At 45.0% G+C, this 19,604-nt stretch overlaps 2 protein-coding genes across 4 annotated transcripts in view; one reads left to right on the forward strand and one right to left on the reverse strand.

Moving 5' to 3' along the window:
- Tdp1 (tyrosyl-DNA phosphodiesterase 1) overlaps positions 1 to 12,902 on the reverse strand; it is a 71,528-nt gene extending 58,626 nt beyond the window's left edge. For 2 of the 3 annotated variants that reach the window (XM_041633044.1, XM_041633042.1), the window contains exons 1-4: positions 10,375 to 10,428; positions 5,293 to 5,852; positions 3,024 to 3,067; positions 1,909 to 1,964 (exon numbers count right to left, since the gene is read on the reverse strand). In XM_041633044.1, the coding sequence (XP_041488978.1) occupies positions 1,909 to 1,964; positions 3,024 to 3,067; positions 5,293 to 5,852; positions 10,375 to 10,400 (686 nt within the window). In that variant the 5' untranslated portion in view covers positions 10,401 to 10,428. Of the gene's footprint in view, positions 1 to 1,908; positions 1,965 to 3,023; positions 3,068 to 5,292; positions 5,853 to 10,374; positions 10,429 to 12,873 lie in introns of those variants that run through there. The other variant, XM_041633043.1, reaches the window with a different exon arrangement.
- Positions 12,903 to 14,107: 1,205 nt separating this feature from the next.
- Efcab11 (EF-hand calcium binding domain 11) overlaps positions 14,108 to 19,604 on the forward strand; it is a 174,062-nt gene continuing 168,565 nt past the window's right edge. The window contains exons 1-3 of the mRNA XM_041633383.1: positions 14,108 to 14,243; positions 14,694 to 14,789; positions 18,975 to 19,020. Coding sequence (XP_041489317.1) covers positions 14,169 to 14,243; positions 14,694 to 14,789; positions 18,975 to 19,020 — 217 coding nt within the window. The 5' untranslated portion in view covers positions 14,108 to 14,168. The remainder of the gene's footprint in view (positions 14,244 to 14,693; positions 14,790 to 18,974; positions 19,021 to 19,604) is intronic.

Raw genomic sequence — 19,604 nt, forward strand, 5'->3', positions numbered from 1 at the left:
TCAGGGACTGCTGTCAAGAGGCAAGCACCAAATTACTCCCACATAGCCAGTCTCTCTTTTCTGAGCGAAACACTGATTTCAAGGTGGACTCAGTTAGAAGACTACATATCCAGCCCTAGACATGGCTTGTGTCACGTGACTGAGTTCAGTTCCACAAAACAGAAGCTACTCGGGAGCAGCCAGAACTGTGCAGAATGGCACACATGGAATACAAGCTCCCTCTTTTTATCCTCCTCTCTGCTACCTGGAAAACAGACAAGTGGACTGGATCTTAGGTTGTCATCCTGGACCAGGTGACTAGAGACTGAAGCCAAACCCCAGGAGGGAAGGACAGAATGACAGAAAATGGGTAGTTAAGTCACAGAAAAAACCCTGGCACTCTCTATCTACACCACAGACAACCACCATTTGGAGTTTACACTGCAAAGAATTTATTTTATCTTATTTTTTTAATTTAAGCTACTGTTTTCTGTTAATATGCAATCACAGCAAATGTTCTTTTCTCCAACCAAACACAAGCCCTTGAGTGGCGAAGCTGATGGAGAAATTTCCACGTTTTACACTAACGCCAGAGGTTTCCACAATGATGTGTTAAATGCACCAAGGTCTTGAAGATGACATTTTTTCTTTCTTGTTGTGTCTTCCTCCATCCTACTTACTGCTAGGGGATTCTGCACAAATCTGTGTTACAGACACAAATGGCTGTGTGTCACGTGCAGGGCCACATTTGCTTGGTCTGTATTGCTTCACAGGAGGCTGAAGAATTGCCAGAGGCAGCAATGAAAACCTAGCAGCACTGGGTAAGAGATGGTCACGGTCCCCTTTCTTAACTCCACATACAGTCCTGGAAGAATCATTTGGGTTGGCACAAAAAGACCGTTAGAAAGAACAGCTGTGATGTGCTGAGCTAAGCGTGGCATGTGGGCAATGTCTGGGCACACGAACATATCTAGATACCACACAGAGACAACTGTTTCTTTCACATTAACATTGCCCATGAAGTCCTGTTACTTGAGTTGGAATTTGTCCTTTTCTACTTCTGGAAAGAGCAAAGTGGAAAATTCTAAGTCTATGAAAAGAATGTGTGTGATGAAATACGTAAAAAGCATTTTCAAGCAGAGGCAGTAATTCATTTGATAAGTGTAAACATGAAGACCGGAGTTGGATTTCCAGAACCTGTGTAAAAGATGCCATGATGTGGGATTCCCCTTTATATGCTGTGAATATGTTTTATTACCACTGGTTAATAAAGAAGCTATTTTGGCCTGTGGCAGGGCAAAATAAAACAAGGCAGGAAAACTAAACTGAATGCTGGGAGGAAGAAGGTGGAGACACCATGTAACTGCCTAAGGAGACAGACGCCAGAACCTTACTGATAAACCATGAGCCTTGTGGCAATACATAGAATAACAGAATGGGTTAATTTAAGATGTAATAGTCAGTTAATAAGAAGCCTAAGCTAACATGTCAAGCAGTGTTGCAATTAATATAGCTTCTGTGTGATTATTTTGGGTCTGGGCAGCTGGGAAATGAACAAGCAGTCCCCACCTACAATGCCAGGCATAGTGGTGCACACACTTGTAATCTATAGCTGGGGAGGTGGATATATAGATAGGTCTCTGGGGCTGGACCAGAAAAAAAAACAAACAAAAAAACCTGTCTCAAAAAACAGACTAAAATATAAAAGAAGAGAGGAGGAGGTAACTCCTGAAGATTAATACTGAAGCCTACACACACACTCTCTTTCTCTCTCCCTCTCCCTCCAAAAGTTAAATGAATAAAATGCTGTTCTCACAAAATAAATGTTTTCTGTTCGTCACGATGTCAAGTGAAATATGGGGAGATGGGTATCTAGTCTGAGAGCTGCAAGGCTCGCATCCCGATACACTCTGGCATCAAGGGACTCACCTGAATTCTGGTGGGTACTGCTTTATGAGCCAGTCCACGTCAAAGCAGTAGTTAAACTAGATGGGGCAAAAAAGAAGAGTGAGGCACAGGTATGTTTGTAAGAACTGTTGTCAAACAGTTTCTAAAGCAACCACATGCTACAGTGTTCATAGATCTGGACAGTTATGCTGCAATATTTAAGAGTAACCCCAAATTTCACCTTGAAGAACACTTGGTTAAAGGGATCTGCATAAATGGAGCCAAATGCCCAAAATAGGTTCTACGGATATTATCTGCACGTACTTCGGCAACATTTCTATTTGTCCTACATTATTTCTATAGTCCAGGGCTCACCAAGTTCCCCTGAGGTGTCAGAGACAAAGATCCCAGGGCTTTTAGGAAGGCCATTTCCTCCTAGCACAACTTATCAGTTAACCTGGTACACTCTAACTTGCTCGTAACTAGTACCCACTGAGCACAACTCAATAAGCGTTTTATTTATGAGGAAGCTTCCTCTTTATGCCTGGCCAATCCTGGGTCCAGGACCTCAAGTCTAGCTGAGAGAGAATGCACGGACAGAGCTCATTTGGTTCTATCTAGAGATCAGGACCACGTCATACGGGAAGGTGGCACCTCTGCTTGCTTCAGAAATAAGACCTTGAGCCTTTGGACCATTAGGATGACTTGTCAGCACCAAGGGACCAGCTCAGTGAGGCAAGAGCCCTGAACATGCAGAAGTAGTCACAAATTCTACTGACTTCTTTTTGGTCAGTACAGAACACCCATTTTTCTGAAGCAACTCAAATTTGACTTGGTCTTCACCATGTCACCCCAGGGGGCTGTACCAGCAAACCATGAGGGAGGAGATATTTCTCTAACTCTTCCAGGTAGGAATATGATGTGACTTTTTGGACAGTCCTTGTGGCTGGGTCAAGAGACAGGTATTTTCCTTTGAGTGGCCTCTGTGCTCTATGCTGATGGGGCTTAAGTGAGAAATGCCACGCACGGATTCCACAACATGGATTCCAGGCTCTCGGCAGACGCCAGCTTAGGGGACACTGTACAGGACGGAGAAGCCCATCTCCTGTCACATAGCTCTCCTCACTCAAAGAAAAGACACTTTACCATAAACTCACCTGAGCTGAAGAGACAAGTGTTCCAAACAGAGGGGATAAAATATCTACAAAGACAAAACAAATGTATTCTCAGATAAAAACCTTCTATACAACGACCACGTTCAGCAGCCAGTGACAATCAAGAAAAAGAGTAAACTGAAAAGCTAATACAAGGCTAGGTTGCAATATTCCAAAAAACTCACAAAAATATTTTATATGACTTAATATTTATTACATTTGAGAAAGTAGAATGTAAAAGTAAAATCTAAAACTTAAGTCCTGGATGACTGCCTAATTTTGGGCTCTATTGATGATTCCTAGTCTTCTTCCTGGACCTCTGACTCTTTACCTCCCTCTGTACCAGCTACGCCCACAATGCTGCTCCCTTGTAGTCAGAGAGTACTCGCTTCCCAAAACAGGACACTCACATTCTTGGGACTCTAGGTCACCTCTGGGGAACATTCCCACGTGGTTCCCCTCAGAACTGACTCTGGACAGATTAGGAAGGGTGCTGTTCACTAACTGCACCATGATCACCACCATCTTGCACCTGCATAAGACTTCTGAGGGGACAGACACCATTCTCAGCATTGAATAAATGAACTCAATCCTCCCAGGAGTTTTGAGGTCAAGTGTTACTCTTCCTTTGTGGAAAAGGAGCATCTCAGAAGGATGCTGTGTGTGACCACCCAGCTGCAAGGGTCAGAGAGCTAAGGTTTGATCCAGGATGTCTGGTTCTAGGTTGCTGGTACCTACTGAGTGTCTTCTGTGAAGGAAGTGAACTAGTTCACTTATTTGACAGTCACTGGGTGCTTCCTGTACTCTAGACTTTGGGCCAGATGTGGGGGGTACAAAGAGTTTGAAAGAACAAAATGACTAGCAAGAAAGCTCCTCCTTATTTCAAGACCAGCAGAGTTAGGAGATAAGTTGTAAAACCGTCTTCCAGCTCACCCCCCCCCCATCTGCACCTCTAGCTTTTTAAACTTTGCCCATTTCCAGGATCCACTTGAAGGCCCCTGTCCTCCATGAGATTTAAGGGAACCTATAATTATGGCTAGTGTTAGCAGGATACATCAAACAGAATGGATTTAGATACAAAAAGAACTGGATTCAAGTGTAGTTCTACCATTTAGCAGCTCTGTGACCTTGGGTAAGTGATTTAACTCTTCTGAACTGCAGGTCTGTCACATGTCCAGGGACATCTGATCATCTTACTAGGCTGCTCTGACAATTAGAATATATGTAAAGCCCTCGTGATGGCATCTCCCCCTCCTTAAATGTTGCTGCTGAGAGCAAGTTGTTACTATTGTATTACATAGAGCAGTCTTTCCATACTACCCTACTGTTTCCTATGTCAGGCTCTCCCAGACAAAGCACAAAAACCACTGGCAACTATCTTATATATCTCAGGGTACCCACAGAAGAGATGCTCAAAAATTTGTAGAGCTGGACTTACTACTATAAAATTAAGCCCACCAACATGTACACACCATACAGGAGAATACAGGGTACTGGCATGCATTTGATAAGAAAATCTACATTGAGAATAAACAATCTATGCCGTGAGCATGAGCCAGGAGAAACATTAATGTGACAGGAGGCTTATTGCGTCCATCTGCCATACGAATACGGGAGGTGCTCACATCACGTATCTACTCATCCCACACTGTCTCACCCGTAGCTCGGATGAGTGGCCAAGGGGGAGGTCCTGTGCCCTGTGAGTCCACACCTTCCGCTGTTCCTCCATGGAATGCAGAAAACCACTAGCGACCATTCTCTGCCTCATACCTGAAGCATCCACCTGCACACGACAGGACTCATTTCTGCTTCTTTGTCCTAGGAACCCAAACCAACTTTCAAGGCTCTCAAACACCAGCAGGCATTGTGAGTCCCTGGAGGCTTAGAGAAAGCACGGGTGGCAGGCCCAGACCCCCGAGAGTTTGACTTGATGAATCTAAGATAGAGCTGAGAACTGGCATTCCCAAGGTCCAGGTGATTCTGATGCTGCTGGCCCAGGGACCATATGGAACCACCACGAAGCTTGTGACACTTAGTAGCGCCACCAGTCAAGTTTAGTCTTCACTTGAAAGATAAACAATTCTAAGCACTGTGCCTAGCATTACCAGGGGCTGAGCTATGGGGGCCTTGAGAAGAACCCTGTCTGCACTCAGGGTGAACACCCCTCCCCGCCAGTAGTTAAGATGGGTTCTTAGAGGCCATTCTCAGCTGTGCTTCCTTGCTTTACCAAGAGGGAAATGGCTCACCAGTTCCTGAGAGCCTTCATCCTTACCCTTGATGTGGAGGGCTTTGGAGTTGTACTTTGCCTTAATCCCTGAGACTCTGGTGAGGTAAAATTGGAAGGGGTTCCTTGTATCCAGCATGTCCCAGATGTCCTGGCCTTCCCCTGAGGTCTCGTACTCATCATCTGCCCTCTGGGGACCATGGCTGGCAGGAGGGCTGTGATGGACAACTTGCTGGGCGGTAGGCATGTTGGGCGAGGAGGAACGTTTTTTCTCTTGGACCACCATGTCCTTAGGCTGGTCGTGCTGTGTCTCTAGCTGCTGCTCGTCATCGCTACTGGACAGACACCAGCCGAGACCTTCTGTGGCCTCACTCTTCTGCCTTTTGGGGGGCAATGTTGAGTCCGCATTGCTGAACTTCACAGGTGAAAGCTTTCTCTTGTGTGCAACCTTGCGGGCCTCTGAGCAGGTGTACACAGGCCCCTGCACCGCTCCCTGCCTATGGACAGACGATGTTGACGGCTTGTCAGGTCTGGGCTTTTCATCCTCACTTTCATCACTACTGGATATTGTCCACCTCCCATAGCTGCTTTCCTGGGTCATTATACTTCTGAAAAGGAATGATGGAAACATTATTTTCTATTCAATAGTCAACTGGCAATGTAACTTTGCTGCTCTCAAATTCCCGGTCAGATGAGAGACACGCAGGACTTCTGTCCCGAGGCTGAGCTTCTTTTTCTAGCACCCGGATCTCTTACGTGGGGCTGACAGACTAACGGGCGCATTCTGGGCACCTTCTTCCTGCTGTCTGTCTAGCTAGACCTTGGTCTTAGAAACCCTGGGAAGGGAGTTAAGGTTAAGGCCATCTTAAGAAACTTTTAAGAATAATTCTGACCATGCTTATTTCTCATTTTACTTCGTTTTTTTTTTGGGGGGGGCGGCGCTAAACTTAGGGCTTTGTGCTTGCTAGGCAAGCTCACCATTAATTTAAAACAATTACTCTACTTGCTATTGTGTATAGGAACAGCTATCTGTTTGGGGGAGTGGTACGGTGTGTTGTGATGCGGAGGTCAGAGAACAACTTGCAGGAGTCTGTTCTCTCCTGCCACACGGAACCCAGGAATCAGATTCAGGTCATCAGGCTTGGTGGCAAGCACCTTTACCCACTGAACCAATCCACTGGCTCAAATATAAATATGCATTTATTGGGAGAAGGCAGTGCAAATGGAGGTCAGCAAACAACTTCATCTCTCTCCATGTAGGTCCCAAGGATTGAACATACCAAGTCAAGCCTGGCAGCCAGCACCTTTGCGTACTGTGCCAGCTCGCTGGCCCACATTCCAATTTTTAAAGTAAAAGTGGAATTTACACATTTATCTTCATGTGTGTACAGGTACACACAGACTTCCATTTCCAAAGCCAGGGGCCTACATTAGCTTAGGCGAGTCTCCACGAGGAATGCCAAGTGACCACTTCTGCGTGTACAGCTTATACACACTGAGGACCAGCTTACTTCAGATCGTTATCTTACTGGCCGGGCTGTGACTGAAATGACTGTAACCTGCAGGCCGGGACTTGAACTGAAGCCAAACACTTTCAGTTTCCAAACCGCACAGTTGGTCTAATTTATACCCTCTTGCTCTCAGAAGAGCAAAATATAGGATAGATGGACTTTTGGTGTTGGCTACAAAATGCATTCGAGCTACACAGCAAAGAGCTAAGTGGGCTTTCCTGCAGTTCCCTCATGTGATGCCAGAACTCAGAGAAAACTAAATAAATGTTCAGAAATACGTGCTCCTGGGGCCTGGGCATCTGCAAGGCTTGTTTCACAGCTGAAGAGGATGCCTCATGGGTAGGGTAACAAAGACAAAAAGGAAGCAGTACTCCAAGGAACTTGACTTGTAACCCTTACCCACCCAAAACCAAAACCAACCAACCAACCAAACAAACAAGCCAACCAACCAACCTACCCACCTCTCCCAAACAAAACAACAAAAAGAAACATCCAACAAAGTCTCAGAAGTAGAAAAGCGTGCTCTTTTGGCAGGTTTTCAAGTGACATACATGCACATTTCAAGCTAAACAAACAAACCAAAAATAGTTTTAAAGTATCCATCACGTTTCCCAATTTCTCCCTTACCCAGCTTCAATCAATCCCAGTTGATTCACACAAGGTTTCTTCTGGAGTTACACTTTCCCAGGAGCTCTTACACAGAGAACATAAGACATCCTTCATAGCTCACGGGTACACTTACCTCCAGCTGTCCTGGACAGCACAAACGGCCAAAGTGTGGGGGCTGCAGAACGGGTGGGGTGTCTGCCCCTGCAGTAACAGATGGCTCACATGTGTTCTGAACTCGAATCTGCTTTCTAAAAGCTTTGCTAGTTTCTATGAGAATGAACCCAGCTCATTTCTAGAGACTGTGAGCACCCAGGTTAGGGTTTTTCCTAAACAGTTTCTGATCTATGCGGGTTAAGAAACTAGCTGTGGCAGGTGTACTGTGCCCAGGGCGATAAAAGTATCTCACACCCCTTATTCTAGACCCTAGAGGTCGGTGGACAGAACCCCTTAAGCAGACTGATTTGCTTTGAAGGGACTATATAATCCTATGAATTTAAAAGGACCACATAAAGAACCCTGGGTGAGAGTTCTAGCTTCCTTGAACTCTAAGACAGTGTAGCAAGTGAAAGGAATTTGCTCTGGTCACTCCCAGACCAAGTTCGCAGCACAAAGGAGATTTCATTTGTCCTTGAGGGACAAAGTACTGCCTCTGGCTAGAGAGGAGACAGACCGTGGCCCACAGATAAATGATGGTTTATAAAGGGAGAAAAGGAAAGCCCTTGTAAAGATGAGTTAGTTTGTTTTGATTGGGCATATTAATTAAGGTAACCAAAAGGGGGCTTTTGATTACTGGACTTCAATACTTTGATAGCTGGACCTTGGTGGTCAGGTGCAGGAGGTGGAAGTGGCAAATAAAGGAACAGACCTTGGTGGCTAGCTTTAGGAATGTAAGCTAAGGGCTTTGCAAAACAGAGAATGGGGGGAAGGGGAATGCCTGCCAGAGACAAGTTTGCCCTGCTAGGGCCTGCTAGGTCCCTTCAGCAAGGAATTTAGTAAGAGAATCTTCAATTAAGAGTTCTCAGGATGGATGTGGTAGCTCAACCCTATAGTCTCAAATCTGAGGCAAAAGGATCTTGAATGTGTGGCTAGCTTGGGCAATGTAGCAACTGTGAGGCTAGCAAGAGCTACACAGAAAGACTGTTTCAAAACTAAGTCAACAGAATTCTTTTAAAAAAAAATATGTGAATGCCTGTGTCTACAATGAGTGTAGGTTCCCTCAGGCAGCTGGAAGAGGGCCTGGGATCCCTCTAGAGTCAGTTATAAGGTTATAGGTGGTTGTAAATTACCCTGACATGGATGCTGGGAACCGAGGTCAGGTCTCTAAGGAGCAGTATGTACTCTTGACTGCTGAGTCATTCCTCTAGTAACCCTCCTGCCCCCTTTTAATCTGAGTGGGTTGTCAGATGCATCTATTTCAGTTGCAGAGACTGGAGATTGCAAGGACAGTCATAGCCGATAGCCAAGGGGGTCAGCAGCTAGCCAGTTTAGCCTTCCTGGTGAGTATCAAGCCAGTGAAACCAACCAGCCAAAAACCACAAACATGAGCCACCTGTGTCTGCCGCTTCATTAACAACAGCAAGACACCCATTCGTAGGTGAACGGCTAACGAGAGTGTGGCACACATACTCACTGAAATTTTATTCAGCTGTAAAGAAAAATAAAATTATGAAAATTTCAGGGCAATGGACTGTAGTGATATTTCATTTGTATTTTAATAAATAAAGCTTGCCTGAAGACCAGAATGCAAAACAGCCATAGAGGCTAGGCAGTGGTGGTGCACACCTTTAATCCCAGCACTAGAGAGGAATATAGGGCGGATGAGACAGAAACTCACTCTCTTTCAGTCTGAAGATTTCACAGAGGTAAGAGCTGTCTAGCAGCTTGGCTGCTTTGATTTTCTGATCTTCAGGTTGAACCCCAATATCCTTCTCTGGGTTTCTATTATGCGTGCTACAATGGATAGATCTGGTAAATATTATATTAAATGAGGTGACTCAAACTCCGAAAAATAAAAAGCACGTGTTCTCTCATATGAATATAGGTTTGTGTGTGTGTGTGTATAAATGGATGCAAATGTCAGTGGAACCTAAAAACCTAGAAAGGATATGAAGAGATGGTAAAAGATGCTGAGGGAACATGGGAGGGTGCAAAACCACACAGGCCACCTGAAATCAAAGAGGAGACAGGGACAGGGAAGGATGGGGCGGGCAGATCTACTAAAAACACACTTCCTAAATGACATGATACTTTGTACACTAATTTAAATTTCTTAATTAAAATTCAAAAACCCCAAACAAATAAAGGCAGCCTGGATAATGAGGTTGTCTTTTGGCCTCCACATGCACAATGCACCACCCACAGACACATGAATACATACAATAACACACACACACACACATACAACTAAAAACAAAACAGACCCTTCAAAGTGCTCAGGAGGAGCTGCAGACTCCATCCCCAGATTGCTCAAAATAAAACCATGAAGGAAATTAAGTACCGGGACTTTCTCTCTCCATTTATTCTCCATTTAAAGCAAAGAGCAGGTCTCGGACCCCCCTGAATCTCGTCCAGATCTGCTGTGAACACCACTCTTCCTGCTCCTGCTTCTTCAGTGCTGGGATTAAAGGTGTGCACCACCAAACCCAGTCTTCCCCCGCCCCCCGTCTCCAATATATGAAATATTTCACCAATTTGTGTCACCCTGGCACAGAGGCCATGCTGATCTATCATTCACATGTCGGCTGCTGCAAGGGCACAGTTTGCAAAGACATGCTCATCAACTCTGCCCCAGGTGGATCAATAAATCGGAACCCTGAGCACTCTGAGGAAAGCATCTCTACTGACACCAAACTCTTCAGACAATTTCTCAAGTGTTACCTCATTTTTTAGAACCACATGGAGGGGGGCATCCCTACCAATAACATAGAACAAGTTGGTAAAATGAAACAAACAAACAAATCTTTGAAAAGACATTTCTCAAAAACCAAATCCCTTTGTGTGGTCCACATACCGTTGAAGTTTGGAGATTGCCGACATTCAAAACTTGGCTGAAGGGCTGATTACTAGGAAGACAAATAGACTCTATGACATACTAATGAAATTGTACCTTGTCATTCTGACCACCAGGTCACCAACCTCATTACCAAAACAAGGTCTGCTGAAGAGAGGCTGCCGGGATGCAAATGTCAAGATCATGCAGGAAATGACTTCTAATTTGGAGGACTGGATCTGGTCAGCATCACATTTTACCGCTGGATCAGCTCCCTTTTGAAACCTCTCAAAAGGCTCTCAAGGCCCAGCCTGACAAGGACAGACTACTAACGACTTTCTTCCAGTGGTTTAGCAGGCAGTGCTCAGTACAACAGAAGTCCAAAGTCGCAGCTGCAGTAGGTGATGTCAAAAGAATGAGAACTAGAATATAGGTTCACCCCCTGCCCCCACCCAAGTACCAGCCCGGTTGTTTCCTGCAGTGGGGGCACCTGGGACCTGGCACTCACTGACCACACTGATAGCACCTCCCTTTCCACTCCACTTCAGTCTCTCCTTCAGTCACCGAGGGAGAGAGCTGTAGCGGGGAAAAGATGCTTTGCATTTTGCTTCTGAACTACAGTGGTGGGCCCTGGACTCTTCTACACACACCTGTAACCCCTGTTTCCCTGTCAGCAGAAAGAAGCTTGGGTTTCCATGACAGCTACAACGGCCAAAGACAGTATTTACACAGGAGTGGATTCAAATAAATATCAGGCAAATAACAGCATATGTGTAAAGAGAATAAATAAGAACTAGGAGCCCAGTTGAGGCAATGAAATTTGGCAAACATTGCACCAAGATAAAAAACAAAATCATGAAATCCTTTCACTGGACAGCGAATCAGAATGTCTTTGGAGGTTTTTATTAGGGCCTTGAAAAAAATGCCCATGGATGGGCTGGAGATGTGGCTCAGCAGTCAAGAGCACTGGCTGCTCTTCCACAAGTCTTGAGTTCAATTCCCAGCAACCACATGGTGGCTCACAACCATCCCTAAGGAGATCTGGTGCCCTCCTCTTGTCAGTAGGCATACATACAGACAGAACACTGAATACATAATAAATAAATAAATCTTTAAAAAAATGTCCATGGAGGGTTAGAGATTTGGCTCAGTGGGTAAGAGGGTTTGCAATCCACATTATCCCATCCCAACCACCCACCTAAAAGCCCAGCGTGATTCCTATACCTGTAACCCCAACATTGTGGTAAAGACAAGCCGGTATCCAGCCAGAATTCAATGGCCAGGGTAGAAATTGTCAACTTCCTTTCAGTGAGAGACCCTGACTCAACACAATAGAGAAGAGAGCAATAGAGGGAGACACTCCACAACTGCATACCCATTCACACACACACACACACACACACACACACACACACACACATGTTGATGCAGTAAAGCATCCATTTAGAACTTTGTTTCCTCTACCCACAGCTAAGCAGACCCAGCGGGGTATTTCTGCTTCATTTACACTGATCCACAGACCTTTGAGACCTCTGCACCAAACCCCCACAAAAGACGGTCCTTCCCCTGACCCCAGTAGTTAGGAGAATTAAGAACCGAGAATGAAGAGTTAACAACGTACAGCTTCTATCTAGGCAAGTTTAATTTTGGGTCGAAAGGCACAAATTAACACATAAGAAGTCTAAAAGTCAAGATGATTAGATGCTCATTACATTTTACACGGATAACCTTTCTTTGGAATCATTTCTGGAGCAGCATATGAGACCCGGGAGCGAAAAGGATTCAGCAGGCTAAAGGACAGGTGAACAGCATTACAGATAGACGGAACCCGACTTGCAATGGCCAGGAGGTGGTAACAGGGTTCTAACTGTAACATAGGATTGGCCCAGAAAGAAGGGGGTGGGAGAAGTGAGGTAGGTTAAAAGGCGAATTTTATTCTAAAAACAATGGAACACCCACTCCGTGTTTTAATTAACCGGAGTGCCTTGGCCCGTTTAACCTTTTAAAATGAGTATATCCGGTACATCTCTTTGAACACGTGGCAATAAAGACGCTTCTTCTGCAGGAGCTGGGGGTACTGGGTGCTTAAGAAGATGGCCATGGAGAAGTCGGTAATTTGAGGGTACGCTAAGCAAATCGTGAAGCTGTCAACTTTCCCGGGCGCTCAGCTCTGCCCACAATTCCAAGGGTGCAGTCTCATTTCACCCTTAAGACAATCCCTATTTCACGGCCGTCCCCCGACGTGGAAACTGAGGGCAGAGCGGCTCAGAGCCTACCCCGTGGGGTGCCCCTCGCCTTTGCAGAGCGCCCCAGGGGGCAAGGGCTGCAGGATCCCGGGCTCGGGGAGGAGGGAACCGTGCCCAAGAACCGCGGCCTCACGGTCCGCCCAAGCCTTGCGGGCCTTCTAACTACCACCTCGGATTGCAGCGGCCAGCGCGCCGCCATCAGGAGGGCGGGCGCAGAGTTACCGCCGCCGCCAGAGACCGCCCCGAGCCGGCGCCCGCAGCCGCAGACACCTACCTGACCCGCCAGTCCTCCGCCGCCGAGACCCCGCCCCCGTCGGCGCGCCCGCGCATGCGCGTGATTCAAACCTGCCGGCGCCGCGGCCCTGCCAGCGGGCTGATTCCACTTCCGGATGCTCACCGCTGGGTCCTAAAGCCCGCCGCATTTGCTGCAGACCTAGAAAAGGGATGCATGGGCGCCTTGGGAAACCTAGTTTCCCCCCACCCTCTCTACGCTGGTTTCCTGTTGACTACTTAAGAAAGGAGAAACAGAAAGCTGCCCGCTAGCTTCTCGCCTAGTTAATTAGCAAACTACACCGGGCTCTCTCTCTGGGACTGCTCTCAGGCAGCCTCTGGCTCCCAGGGCTGAGACAGCGGCATGCTTTTGCAGATAGGTGGGCTGAAGTAAAAGGCAGCTGCTGCAGACTTTAACATCTACTGCGGGATGAAAAGTTAAACGAGTTCCCATAAAATACAAAATCTCGAATGACTCTCCTTTGAAACGGGCGTGTTCCCGTCGATCTCACCGATCTGCCACAAGGGTTGATACGTCTAGTATAAGCCGGTCTGGGAAGCGCAGGTCTAGTGCATTCATTATTCCTCATCTTGTATAAAGACGTCTACTGTGGGATTTTTGTTTTATTCCTTGAGTCAGTTTCGTTGCTTCCCGGGGGGTTGACTAATTCTGTGTAAACACTCTAACGGGTCATTTCGTTTAATTGTCCTAGTCAGTGTTAAGTGCTGGGGTTACCAAGAGGGCGAAAATAAACATAGTAGCTGTCCTGAGAACGCCGTGCAGTGGTTTGGCTTAAAAATGAATCCTGGAGTTAATTTGTGTGTGTGTGTGTGTGTGTGTGTGTGTGTGCCTTCTTCACATTCTTCTTTTGTCTCCTACAAAGTCTAGAAAAGACATGGGTCAAACTAATCAAAGGGAGTTTATCGCAAGTTTGGTAGAAAACCTGAAAGCAATCAAATCACGTCAAAAAAAAAAAAAAAAAAAAAAAAAACCTAAAGTCACCAGGTCTCCCTCAGCGGCGTTCAAGGAGTCAAGAAAGCCGAGAAGGGGCGGGACTAAGAGCCGGGGGCGTGCCTTGGGGCCCCTCCCTGTTGTTAAACTGCCCCTTTGACCAATGACACTACGAAATCAACGCCAGTGGCTCGGAGGCTGGCCAATGGGAGGAAACATTGGAGTTGCGCGGGCGAAGTTGAGGCCCAGCGGAGGTGGGCGTGGCCGCGGTGGGAAGTTAGCGGTCCCTCTGAAGAAGTTGGAGGTGCCGGGTTGCCTGGGCGGCGTCGGTTTCGGTGTCCGTGGCGATGTTCTCGTCAGAGGCAGGCGCCAGGCCGCGGGCATGCGAAGCCAGTGCCTCGGAACGCAGGAAATGGGTGGAAGTAGGTTCAGGAACGCGACCCGAGTTCGGATTCAGCTTGACCAGGGCCACTTCGGTCACTGCTCCTGGGCCTCCCTTAGCGAGGCCTTGAAAAGAACTGTGCTTAAAACCAAGTTACAGCGGCAGGACTCTGATCATTTCCCTGCCCGCCACACCCCTATCTGCATTAGCCTCTCTCTTCCACTTTGCATCACCTTCCGAATCCCAGGACTGACCTTTTGTGTGGTTTATTTCAATGACTTAGATGAGTTGATTTGTCAGTCTAGAGATCCAGCCGCTTAAACTTTGGGGGGGTGGGGGCCAGAGAGACGAGCTTAACTCAGCGTTTCTATTGCTTGAGAATGAAAACTAGGGTAATTAAACCGCATTTTAAAAGCCCCACAACCAGCTTGGGTTCTACATGTCTGTGTTTCTGGCTTCTGATTAATTGTAGGTGTCTAATATTCCTTAGGTATTTAAAGCTTGTGATGAAGACAACAAAGGCTACTTGAGTCGAGAGGACTTTAAGATTGCGATTGTAATGCTGTTTGGATACAAACCCTCCAAGGTTAGAACTTAAGTTTCTCCTCCCTTCTGCTGCTGCTCTCTCGTCTTCTTGCCTCTCTTTCTCCCGTCTTTGGATGGGATAGATAATACTATAGAAATGTGTTATAAAAAATAGGCCGGGGGGGGGCGGTGCTGGAGAGATGGCTCAGTGGTTAAGAGCATTGCCTGCTCTTCCAAAAGTCCTGAGTTCGATTCCCGGCAACCACATGGTGGCTCACAACCATCTGTAATGAGGTCTAGTGCCCTCTTCTGGCCTGAAGGCATACACGCAGACAGAATATTGTATACATAATGAATAAATAAATACATTAAAAAAAAAAAGAAAGAAAATAGGCCGGGACTTCTTTCTGATATCTATAGAGCAAATTTATAAGCTGATTTTTAAGCCATTTCTAAAATGTCACCCTCCCCGACAAAGGCCTAACTCAGGCACGAATTAAATATCTATACCAGTGAAGCCAACAAAACATCCCCTAAAATTTCTAGAAATATAGAATGTTAGAGAGAATATGCTAGGCGGCGGGGTGGTGTTGTAATAGGAAGAATTTGCCTACAGCTGATATGTATAATAGAATTTCTGGGTGGCTTTCTTTAATTGATAAAAGTAATACATTCATAGAGTGCACAAAATCCCTTCTCTTTCCACTAGACTAGGGTTCCACTTACCATGAGATAGTCAGTTTCTTCTGTATTGTTCTACATACATGTGTAGTCATAGTCTTCTGAAAATATTAGTTGCATACTCTTATTTTAACATTCATTTAACGTGTCACATTAGCAACAACTCCAAAACACACACCATTATGACCTTATATTTTTTAAGGTCATAATGTATAGTATTCTCTTTAGTCCATTTTCCTTTGCTTGTTGTTTGAATTAATTTCAGTTCCTGCAAGCATTGTTGCATTGTTGACTTGAGCATCCTTTTATGTCTAAACACATACACAGGTTATGTCCTTGTGGATACACACACACACACACACACACACACACACACACACATATTCTCATGAGCCTCTCCCCTTTCCCTTGCAGAGTGTTAACAGACCCAGTCATGTACAGGGGTATCACAGGTGTTGTCAATTCAAGAGTGCAGAAGCCATGTCTTGCCCAGAAATCAGCATTGCAGTCTGGTTCTTACTTCTTTCTACACTGCTTTTTCCACAGTGGAGGCTACATTTGAAACATTGTGGCTGTTACTTTCTCATAAGCACTGCACGCTTCTCAGTCATTAGACCACAGCTGAACCCCAATGAACCTTCTATTTCAGTAGATAGTTTCCTGCTTACCCTGTCTTTGTGCTGTTCTGCTTGCCTGTTAGAAGCAGTCTAGAGAGGGATCCATTTCCGTTAAGCTGCTGAACTGGAACTAAGCAGAGTTAAGACACTGTCCAAATTCAAAAGAGTAAACTACAACCATCAAGCAGAAGCAGCACTCGTCCGCCTAGAATGCCCTCCACTTTCCCAGATCTGACAGCTAGGGCTCCCCTGCTCCTCGAGTCAGTGTAGGCTGGGACTCTGTGATATCCCATTCCTGTACCCTTCCGTGTGCTTGAGTGCAGCACAGCGCATATATTCTGACCTCCTCCCGCCACACACACACACACACACACACACACACACACACACACACACACGTAAGTTTTGCAAACAGCTTGCAGGATCCAAAAGGTCAGAGATGCTCAGCTCCTGAGAGGCCAGTTAAGAGTTCAGAGTGCTAGCCTGGACTGGCTCTGAAATTGCAGCAGCCCTGCTAACCTGCAATCATTTCACACTGGAGCCCCAAGGCAGATGACCTGAAAAGGCTGAATGTTTTAAAGCACTGTACTTAGCCCCGACTCACCTGGAAAGATAGCTTATTTCCTTTTGCTTTTTATGGCCCTCGAGTCTGTTTTAACTGTTGACTGGGTGAAGGATTAAATGACAGGTACAGCAGTGTGGTCATGTACATACACTTGACGAAATTTGACAGCTTTTACTTTGCATACTGGAATGAGTTAAAAATATTGTAAGTTAAAAACTTACATTGTTTGTGTGGATGGTGTATGTGGGGTAGTTTGTGGAGGTCAGAGAACAACTTAGGGGAGTCTGTTCTTTCCTTCGACTATGTGAGTCCCAGGGGTAACTCAGGTTACCAGGCATAATAGAAAGTTCTTTTTTATGCTGAGACACCTTACTGGCCCTCACATGTTATTTTTAGGGAAATGACATATATAGCTGGTTACAGGTCAGTCAGCAATCAAGCAAGATCATAGCAAAGCACCTAAACACCTGCCAGTCATGTATACAATAAACTTTTTCAGCAAGGAAATATTCAATTACTTTTGTTTTATATACATTGGTATTTTGCTTACATGTATGTCTGTATGAGGGTGTCAGATCCCCTGGAACTAGAATTACAGACAGTTGAGCTGCCATGTGGGTACTGGGAATTGAACCCAGGTCCTCTGGAAGAGCAGCCCAGGCTCTTAACCACTGAGCAATCCTTCCAGTTCCCAATGTATACCTTCTTGTATTTTAAATTTTATATGAGATTAAGTGCTAGAGTTGAATTCTTAATGCTGTTTGATTAAATAAAATACAGCCAATTAAATGAGGTATATAAAAAAATTTCTAACACAGAGAATGTGATTTTGAAGAATTAACTGTGAACTGTTATTTTAGACAACCATCACACTACAATAGCATTTCATAAAGGACTTATATAGTAAGTAATTTATACATTGATGCTCTCAGAATGAGTTTATTAAGTCTGTTTAATCAGAGGAGTACCTGGTAGTTGCTGGGAATGTAAAGATGAATAGACACAGTTTCTCCTTTGAAGCAGTTTTGTTTTTTTTATAGAGCTTAGAAAGCAGATAGTCATCAAGATAGATATTTTATAAATAGGAAGGAGGGCCAAGGTCGGGGGCAGCTACAATGGGTGTCATTTAGACTAGAGAATCTCGACTAATGTTCTACGAAGCATCTAGGAGCCCTTTGTGGCAGTGAGATAAACTATGCCCTGGGATAGAATATGCTAGAAAGAGTGGTAGCATTGCCAAGCAGGAGTGAATTCAGATGGAAGTGGGTTCAGAGGAGTCAGTTGGGTTGATGTGTTCCCCGTACATTTGTTAGATACTCTGTGGGGTTTTGAGGTTTTACCTCTTAAATATGGGAACTGCATTTGGGTAGAGAGATGGGGCCAGAGATAGGTTTGGAGCTATAAGTTTATAAGCTGCAGCTCAAATTATAAGACTGAATAGCATTCTGGAGGAAGTTTCTGCAGGGTGTAAATGGCATCATTCCAACGAAAGAGCTTTGGGGACGCCTGCATTTAGAGATAGTCAGGGAATTCATGACAAAGATGGAGTAGGAACCCCTGGGAAGGGACACGAGGAAGCCAGGGAAATGCGGAGACTCAAGGTTATGGAAGATGCAAGACAGGCACCAGAAAAAAAAAATGTCAGTTACCATCAAGGCTTGGTTTCATTAGTGTTTACAAATAAAGCCCCTGTCAGCAATGGGAGGGAAATGCTTCTGTGTTAACATTTACTTAAAGCAGGCCCCAGAACTTCACATATAGTGTGTTCTCAAGTGGTTTGTGTTGCTTAGGCAAAAACAAGCAGAAGGCTGGACTAGACCAGACTGTTGACTGTGGTACCCACTCAATTTTAAAATGTCTTCTTTGTAATTTATGCTCTTCTTGTTTCTGCACTGATCATGTTTTATTGTTTTATTATAGTACCTTCTTTTATTGGTAGGGTTTTACTGTGTAGCTCATGCAGGCATCAGTCTCTCCCATCCTGCCACAGTCTCAGTGCTGGAAACTACCACACCTGGCTTGGGGTACTTTCAGTCTCCGGAAAATGGAAGAATAAAGCCATTGTAACAATTTCTTTTTTTTTTTAATAAAACAGAAAGATTATATTTTAGGTTGTAATATATATGACAGCCAAATTGATTTCATATATTTGAGCTATTGGCCAATGGAGTGACGTTTCGGGGGGCATTATGGTAGATTAGTATCTCTTGTGGATGTTAATGAACAAGAAAAATGACCATCATAATGTCGAGTGAGGTTATTGTCTACTCGTAAAATTGGTTTCACATAAAATACGTGTCTTCCCATACCCTGGGAACTCAGAACTAGTACTTTGAAACATCTGATAAAATTTCACATCCTCTCAATCTTTCCTCTTTTCTAGATAGAAGCGGACTCTCTGATGTCTTCAGTAAATCCCAACACTTCTGGTAATGTGAAAGTTGGTATTTTTAGTAGACATTCACAGAACTAAAATTAAGAACAATGTAATTAAGACAGATTGTGCATTGTATTTAAACACGTCTTTGCTTCTTATTATTCAAAAGAAAAGCTTTAGATTTTAAGAAAATTTTTTAATTTAATGCACAAAGCACAAAGTCATGTGTTTCATTCTAGTGGGTATTTCCAGGCATACTCTGTCCTCCTCCTCATCTTTCCCCACCCCTCTTTTTGGTCCCCTCTGCACTGCACAGCCCCATCCGCTTTTATGTAACATGTGTTCTTTAACTCTCTTTTTTCTTCTTCTCCTCGGTGCTTGAGATTTCTTCATTCCTTCTCATCTCCCCTTTCCGATTCTATGCCCTGTGCGTAGCCCCCACCCCCACATTAATAGCCCAATTCCCATATTTGAGAGTATTTGTTGTTTTGAGTTTGGCATATTTCACTTAGCATGCAGGTCTATTCATTCCTGCAAATGCCACGATTTCATTTTTCTGTCTGGCTAAATAAAATTCCATTGTGTGTTAAATTTTCTTTATGAATTTATCTTATGATGGACTTCTAGGCTGGTTCC

Source organism: Microtus oregoni, unplaced genomic scaffold (genome assembly GCF_018167655.1).
Source record: "Microtus oregoni isolate MIOR12 unplaced genomic scaffold, Mior012 000043F_ref0000047, whole genome shotgun sequence".
Taxonomy (NCBI): domain Eukaryota; kingdom Metazoa; phylum Chordata; class Mammalia; order Rodentia; family Cricetidae; genus Microtus; species Microtus oregoni.